Source organism: Aedes aegypti, unplaced genomic scaffold (genome assembly GCF_002204515.2).
Source record: "Aedes aegypti strain LVP_AGWG unplaced genomic scaffold, AaegL5.0 Primary Assembly AGWG_AaegL5_hic_scaff_106_PBJ_arrow, whole genome shotgun sequence".
NCBI lineage: Eukaryota > Metazoa > Arthropoda > Insecta > Diptera > Culicidae > Aedes > Aedes aegypti.
This window is the reverse complement of record NW_018734483.1, coordinates 3,449-12,444: the sequence shown is the minus strand read 5'-3', so window position 1 is coordinate 12,444 and position 8,996 is coordinate 3,449. Positions and strand designations below refer to the sequence as shown.

The following is an 8,996-nucleotide window of genomic DNA, read 5'->3' as shown; positions in this document are numbered from 1 at the left end:
ACGTAATATTCAAGCTTTTCACGAGTAGTAACCGGAAATCTGCATACACGCCACGATGAAAAATACTCATCGAGTTTGTTAATTTTATTCAGAGGAAGACTTATTCTTTTGTTCTCTCACTCATCACCTTCCTTTTCTTATGAATGCGTGTATAAGGATTAGAAAGAAAGGAAAAAGTCAGGATACTATTCTTCTTCGCAATGGAAACACAAGTTTTATATATATTTTTATAGAATTTTTATTGTTATCAACATATTGTTCTTCTGTACTTTTAATACAAATAACACATCGCTTCGCACATAAACATCCATCTATATAAAACACTAGGCGTCTAAAAATAATCATCCACATATCTCGTGTCGGAGACTTTACAGAGTAATTTTTAATAAGAAACACTTTTTCTTCGTTTTTTTTTTGTTGTTTTGCACTAATGTTCTAGATTATTCCTAAAGGCTTTCCTACACTGTTTCTGTTTCTATTTACAAGGGGACAATAAGATGAAACGTGATTTCAACGCGCGACAACCATGGCGTGTCGCAGTCAAATAAGAAATCTTCGCGTTTTAAAATAGGAGAGCATAAGTTTATCTACTAAGTCAGTTAAAAAAACGTTTTTCCTATGTACAATACTATATTACGGCTTGTTTGTTTGCTTCCCAACGAAAATTGCATTACATGGAAGTTTCCCGAAAGTCGGAAACTTAACCAGAAGCATTTCTGTTTTTTTTTTTTTTTTGAGAATAAAACTCTGTTCCCTTCCTAAAAATAAGGGACATATTTCGCTATTGTTGTGAGTTTGTTGAAAGTGTGATCTTTTTATCACGGAAAAAATGTAAAACTGCAAGGCCTCCAAGTAGCTGTTCATCATCGTCATAAAATAAGGCATACACTTTTAATCTCTGGGCACTTCCTTGGCCGTGACCACGGCTATACTATCTGAAAATCACTGAGCTTAAGTTTTATCCGATTTTTATTTTTGCTTGTTCAATCGTACATTTTGGTGAAATCTTTACTTTACAACTATATGGCATTTTCACTTCACAAAACGTTAAAGCTAGTAACAGTAGAGCGTAATGAATTATTGGGAGCACAGATCGAACATCAAAATCGAAAATACGAACGAGTTGGATTCGATTAAAACGAAAGAGATTTTTATTTACATCGTTTTAAGACGCTTCTCAAAAATTCGCTACTGTTTAAACTTGCTCACACTGTTTGTGTCTTGAAATTGTTTGAATGCTTTATGGCAACTTGATTTTATCCTTCTTCCGCTAACATTTCAACAATCGGTTCTTGAAAAATATGCTTACTAACTAGTGCTACACGTTGTTGAAAACTAGTGCTACACGTTGTTGAAAAAGCTAGAGTCTATATTCAAAGAAGACGCATTCCGGAAATAAAACAGTACTGTAGAATAAATAAAATCGCACTAATGCTCGTCAACATTCGCACCTTCGCACACCATATTCACTCGATTCACACGATCATTCGCGCCGCAATTTACACTATCTTAATCGAACAGTCTGTCTCCAGCTTGCCGAGGGTCTTCTTGACCCGCAGGGCCGTCAACCGGACGGCCGGATTCGGGTGCCAGCATTCCTGCATCATCTTGGATAATACTACCAGTATCTCCTCGTCTTGCCATCGCAGGGGAATGGGCGGCCGAACGCCCTTGACGCACACCACGGCGTACATGTCCTCGAAGCTGGGATCCGACGGGACCACATCCTGATACGGCAGGGCATAGTCCTCGCAGGTTGTGTTCTTCGTTCCGCGGATGGTGCTGATGCAGCGACGAGCCATTTCCCAGAAGACCAATCCCAGCGAGTACATGTCTGCCTGCTTGAAGCTCTCGAAGACCGTCGTGTCCAGGGTTTCGTTCAACGCTTCCGGGGCCATGTAGCGACGAGTTCCTACGCGGGTGTTGTTAGCGATTTCAATCTCGTCCGATTCGCTGGAATACTTCACAGCCAGGCCAAAATCTGCGATCGCACACTGTCCGTTGCGTTTGACGAGGATGTTTTTACTCTTGATGTCCCGATGGGAGATCGCTGGTTTGCCCGGTGTTCCGAAGATTTCCGTATGAAGATGTGCTAGGCCGGATGCCAGGGAAAGCGCCAAAGTCTTAAGCATATGCGGATTAAGAACTCGTTTCTGCAGGTAATCGTACAAGCTTCCCAACTCATGGTAGTCGGTTATGAGCAACATCTGCGTCCACGTGCCAGTTCCCTTAATGTCCGCGGCGATAAACCCGAGAATGTTTTCATGTCTCATCAGAACGGTTTGGTAGATTTCCGTTTCCCGGAACCAGGAAGCTTCCTCGGTGGTGTGGAAGATCTTGACGGCAACCCTTTCGTCGCGCCACTTGGCCAGCCAGACCTCACCGTAGCGTCCCTTCCCGACGGAATGAACCATCTGGATCTGCTTGGCAATGGTTCGCTGCACCAGAAGAGGCAGTCCCGATCCAGACCCACTACTCTGTTCCACCAGATCAGCCAACGGCGACAGATTCGGATTGCAAACGGAATCGATCAGACAGTGGGGTTTCCTCTTTTCGCGCTTTTTGAATATGACGTAGGCCGCTATGACCACCACTATGAAGGCAACCGCGCAGATGATGAAGGAAGCTAGGAGGGCCAGCGTGTGGTGGCCGTTGTGGTCGGTTACGTTGGACATTGGAGGCGGGGTGGTCGTTTTCGGGACGTATTCCGGCAGGAGGTCCTTGTTGCAGAAGTCCTCGCCATCGCAGCAGACGATCGACTTGCCGTGGATCTGCGGGGATTGGACGCCGACTTTGCACTGTTGGGGAAGAGGGAGAGTACGGAACGTTAGATGGGTGATTTAAATTTCGACGATTTGCATTTGAATTTGGATTAGATTTGGAATTAATTTGGATTGAATTTGGGTTGGATTTGGATTGGATATAAATTGGAATTGGAACACCGCTAGCGCATGACGGCTCACCATAGTAGCATGTCCGAAAGAACTTGAAACTATTGAGAACCAGAGCTACAGGTCCAAAGCCCTGATAAAGGTGGATGGTTGTGATGGCTATGACCGTGGTCATCATGTAAAGAACAAGCGGACGATGCTGTATCGTGTCAGCATCGAGGAGGCAGCCCCTCTAGCACGATGTAGGTAGCGCAACCCTGGTTAGGTGGCCTATCCAAGACTCTTCACCAACCAAGAAAGGCAAAACTAGAGCAAACGGATTGATTTTACGGCAACAGACCCGGCAACGAATAAAGGACAACGATTGGAAAGTTGGATCTTGGAACGTGAGAACTTTGAATGAACCCGCGCGTGTTGGGCTCCTGGTTCGTGAACTGCGGAATGTCGGCGTGAACGTGGCAGCTATCCAGGAAATACGCTGGCCGAGAACCGGAGAACGCGAATTCCGAGCGGTGGATCCCATCGCCAACACTTCATTCAAGTACCACATCTACTACAGCGGTGGCGACAGAGAAGAACGTGGAGTTGGCTTCATAGTGATTGGGAAGCAGATGAAGCGAATTATTCGGTGGAAACCGGTAAGCGACCGAATCTGTGTGTTGAGAATGAAGGGCAAGTTCTTCAACTACAGCCTGATCAGCATATATGCGCCAACGAACGATAAGCCCGATGACATGAAGGATGAGTTCTACGAGAGCCTGGATAAGGCCTACGGAGAGTGTCCAAAACAAGACGTCAAGATAGTCATCGGCGACGCAAATGCGCAGATCGGGAAAGAAGATTTCTTCCGACCCGTCATTGGAACGGAAAGCCTTCATTCCGTTACCAATGATAATGGCCTGCGGCTAGTAACCTTCGCTGCTGCTAGAGGGATGGCAATCAGCAGTACATACTTCGCGCGAAAGAATATCCGCAAACACACCTGGCGACACCCGAGTGGCGATGCCTGCTCCCAAATAGACCACGTGCTGGTTGATGGGCGACATTTCTCAGATGTCATTGATGTCAGGACCTTCCGAGGCCCTAATATCGACTCGGATCATTATCTCGTTGTAGCTAAAATTCGGGCGCGGTTATCCAGCGTCACGAGTTCCGCAACACACAGAACGCTACGCTTCAATATACAACGCTTGTCGACTGATGGGGTAGCTGCGCAGTACCGTCAGCAACTAGACGAGAAGTTGGGAAGAGTCAACGTTGCTGGAGACGTCGACAGCCTGTGGAACCCTATCCACGAAGCTGTGACAACAACGGCGCGGGAAGTGATCGGCACTGGTCAACGACGAAGACGGAACGACTGGTTCGATGAAGAGTGCCAGAAGGTGACAGACATGAAGAATGTCGCCAGAAGCCGTATGTTTGTGGCCGGTACCCGACAGAACAGAGAGCGGTACAGAGCAGCGAGAGCCGAAGAAAAGCGATTCCATCGCAGAAAGAAAAGGCAGCACGAAGAAAGTGTGGTAGCTGACGCACAAGAAAGCATGAACCGGAATGATATGCGGAGATTTTATGCAACGGTCAATGGTGCGCGGCACAATACCGTACCAGTGCCCGCCATGTGCAATGACCGAGAAGGGAATTTGCTGACCGATAAAACGGCGGTGGCTGCCAGGTGGAAGGAGCACTTTCAGCAATTGTTGAACGGTGAGAATGGAAATGTAGCGAGGACAGGATGAACATAGATGATGACGATCAAGCTGTGGACCCACCGACCATAGGAGAGGTTAAAAAGGCTATCAGCGAGCTGAAGAACTGTAAGGCTGCTGGGAAGGACGAGATCCCGGTCGAGCTTCTGAAGGTATGGGAGCACGAAGAATTGCCCACCGACTGGTTGGATGGCCTCATCCGCCCTATCTACAAGAAAGGGCACAGACTGGAGTGTGCCAATTACAGAGGAATTACCCTGCTGAATTCGGCGTACAAAATTCTGTCGCGCATCCTGTTTAACAGACTGAGACCGCTCGAGGAGTCCTTCGTCGGCTGGTTTTCGTGAGGGCCGTTCGACAACGGACCAGATGTTTAGCTTGCGAATGATCCTAGACAAATTCCGGGAGTATAACTTGCAGACTCACCATCTGTTTATTGATTTCAAGGCGGCGTGAAAAGAAGTGAGCTTTGGCAGATAATGTCTGAAAATGGATTTCCGGCGAAACTAATTAGGCTGATACGTGCTGCGCTAGATGGTTCGAAATCAAGTGTTCGGATCGCAGACGAGGTGTCAACCTCGTTTGTGACGTTAGACGGATTGAAGCAGGGAGACGCACTTTCGAATTTACTGTTCAACATTGCACTTGAGGGTGCTATTAGGAGATCTGGCGTGCAAAGGAATGGCACTATTATCACAAGGTCGCACATGCTCCTTGGCTTTGCGGACGATATAGAGCTGATTGGAATCGATCGCAGGTCAGTGGAAGAGGCCTTCGTGCCTCTGAAGAGGGAGACAGCGAGGATAGGCCTGACCATCAATTCTACCAAGACGAAGTACATGGTTGCAGGTAGAGATAGAGTCAGGCATGGTGGTGTGAGTGCTGAGGTAGTGTTTGATGGGGATGTGTTTGAAGTTGTTGAAGAATTTGTTTACCTTGGAACACTTGTGACATGTGACAACGACGTTTCCCGCGAAGTGAAAAGACGTGTTGCGGCTGCGAATAGGGCCTTTTACGGACTACGTAACCAGCTAAGGTCCTGCAGCTTGCAAACCGAAACAAAATTCGCCCTGTATAAAACATTGATTCTTCCGGTGGCTCTCTACGGGCACGAAGCGTGGACATTGAAAGAGTCAGACCGGAAAGCTCTCGGTGTTTTCGAGCGTAAAGTGCTGCGGACAATACTCGGTGGGAAACTCGAAAATGGTGTGTGGCGCAGACGCATGAATCACGAGTTGTATCAAGTGTACAAAGATGCGAATATTATCAATCGTGTAAAATACGGCAGACTTCAGTGGGCTGGTCACTTAGTGCGAATGTCGGAAGAAAGAATTGCGAAAATAATATTCAGCAGGGAACCAGGTAGAGGTCGGCGGCTTCGGGGAAGACCACGAATACGCTGGCTGTACGCAGTGGAAGAGGACCTGGCGACCCTAAACGTTCGGGGCAACTGGAGAAGTTTCACCCAAGACCGACGAAGATGGAGCTCTACAATACGCCCGGCAATGGCGTGATGCTACGCTGTAGTCATCATGGTATCAAGGTAGCTATAAATTGGAATTGGATTTGGATTGAATTCGGACTAAATTTGGATGGGATTTGGATTGAATTTCAGAGGGATTTGGGTTGGATTTGGATTGGTTTAGATTTAAATTAGATGTGGATTGGACTGGAATATGATTTGGATTGAATTGGAATTGAACTTGGCTGAGATTTGGATTGAATTTAAATTGGATTTGGACTGAATTTGGATTGAATTTGGATGGGGTTTGAATTGGATTTGGATTTAGATTTAGAATTTGGATGGGATTTGGTTTCAATTTTGTTGCAATTTGGATTACCGTGCAAGCACCATATTCTGAACGGTTAATAAAATCCAATTTGAATAACTAAAATTATTAAAGATTTCAACAGCTAGGATATTGGTTTGTCGTGCCGTTGGATTTGTCTAATATCTAACTAAACGTATAGATTAAAATAAAACATCCATCAATTATCAATTATTTTAAAAAAATATTTGTTAGTCTGACGCATGCATGTTCCTAATTATGGACGCCATATACATCAATGGTCCTAATTATAAACACACATTGTTCCTTATTATGGACAGCAAACGAACTTTATGTAGAATATTTGTTGAAAAAACAACTTAACCATGTATTTTAGTTTTGAAATGTTCCAATGAATCATGTTTCGAACTGACAGTTTTCTATTTTGGATGTAAAAACAATGAATGTTCAACATAAGGAACGCACCGTTCAGAATATGGCGCTGTCTATAATATGGTACTGGCACGGTAAACTATAATTAGATTTTGAACAGAATTTCCTAAGAAACCCACCTGCAGCAGCCCTCCGTTTTGCTCCGGTGGCATACACCCATGGCTCCATTCCGGCACAGTTAGGCCCGTTTCGTCATCGGTCACTTCCTCCACGGCAGCAAAGCACGACCCTCCGGGCCGTGTTTCGCACGTTCCATTCTGCAGGTTTCCCGGGCAATGCCCTTCACAGTAGCACTGAAGTGCGCGCGCTAAAATGAGAAGAGATAAAGAAGAAGGCAATTAATTTCAATTGTTCTTATAAAAATGTGGGTGCATTATGAAGGTGTTTATCTCATGAGGGGACAGACGCGAAAATATATGATTCGATTCCATTGTTGATGAAAGCGCCAAGATTAATTTATGAACCATCGCGCACGTCTTGGCCTATCCTAAAGTGACGACGAATCGTCGCGTTTTATTTTTGCTCTCTGACCACAAACGATTTACAGTGTAAGCAACGTTGTTGTTATTTATAGCCGAGACGCAAACACGGCGTTGATCTCGAATAAGCGTTATCGAGAAGAGGCGTTACGTTTGCTTCAAGAGCAAAAATTGAGAGCAATCGAGAGCGCGCGTGCGTCGTGCGGTTCGTTCTCTCCTCTCAGTCATGATGTTCGCTTTGTTTGATGTTTATGTTTTGACAGCTGCTAAAGCGAATAAAATCACAGCACCTACAACAACAGCATGTGTTTTTCATTATTAATTTGACGAAATTTAGCTGCAAAAGAAGATAGAATGTCTTGCTAGGGAGAATTTGGAAGATTGGTTTGCGAGACGAACGATCAGCGACTAATGCCGGCATGAAGTAAATGAAAATAAATTAGCTTTTACAAGTCTCCCTCCACTGAGAAGGTTCCATTTGTTGACAGTAAACATGAGCAGCGTAATGCTTGATAGTTTTACAGCAATTTATTCCAATGATGATAATGGAAAAGCTGCTTTCCGGATTTCTGCCAATTTCCCCCAAAGAAGCTTTGGACCGATATTCTGGTCTTTTCATGTGACCGAAAATGGAGGTGTGGCAAACACATGGCTGTCAAACAGCTTCCAATGATTTCCGGATTGAATTTCTGGCTGTAAAAATCTTGGAGGAGTTTTTGATTGGATTTGTGATGCAATTACTGAGTGTGTAGAATTGTTTTTTTTTTTTCTTCAAAGTTATCGAATTTTGTTTCCACGTGTAGCTCAACGTTTTCTGAGCACATTATATTTTTCAGATTTTTTCATCGCGAGAAATTTATGAAAATCACATAGATAAAATTTAGTTCATTGAAAGATGGATAACATACACGGAGCATGAGCATGATTGACCGCCCGCAGTTACTACTCCTTTATTGCAAGAACAGCTGTACTTACACAGGGAACCAACAGACGCTACTTGGGATCAGTATCATCCTCAATGTGTAAATACTGGTGCTCTTATTATTATAATAAACAATACCGGCGCCGGCTGCGTCCGAATGCAGGTCAATTTGGGAATGGGAGAAAAATGTTGACGTGTTACTTGCTTTACAGAAGCCGAGGAGTCCTCTGCACTTCCACAAGAAAACACTGGGAGTTTGAATATGGGAAAGGATTCGTTTTGGTAAACGATAAATATATAATTCAATAGTGCGGTTACCATGCAAACCGGACACGATACTGATTTCGTTGCTCGCTCGACAGGAGCATACAACAGGTTCAACGTATCAAACTTTACTGACGCGTTTTTTTTTTTCACCGGCGCATTTCGTTTTTTCTTCCGCGCAACGCGAATCGGACACAATAGATCCGGATTCCGTCGCTCGCCCAGAAGGAGCATGCAACAGATTCAACGGATCCAAAACTACTGACGCGTATGTTTTTCTTTTCACCGGCACACTTCGTTTTTTCTTCCGCAAAACGCAAACTGGACACAATGGATTCGCGATTCCGTCGCTCGCCCACAAGGAGCATGCAACAGATTCAACGGATCCAACACTACTCAGATGGATAACATACACGGAGAAAACGAAGTATTCAAAAGTGAGTTCATTCCTCTCAATTTCGGGGGTTTGTGCGCTAACCTAATTTTGAGTTGATGAGTCAGAAATTTTTCAT

The 8,996-nt window shown here is 44.8% G+C and overlaps 1 protein-coding gene across 1 annotated transcript; it reads right to left on the bottom strand.

Moving 5' to 3' along the window:
- Window positions 1-406: 406 nt before the first annotated feature.
- On the bottom strand, window positions 407-7,126 carry LOC5571852 (bone morphogenetic protein receptor type-1B; the record flags this gene model as incomplete). Its single annotated transcript, XM_001653748.2, is given in 2 exon segments — window positions 407-2,798; window positions 6,939-7,126. Coding segments are annotated over 2 exon segments (1,487 nt in total), but the record flags the coding sequence as incomplete, so codon positions are not given.
- Between the last annotated feature and the right edge of the window lie 1,870 nt (window positions 7,127-8,996).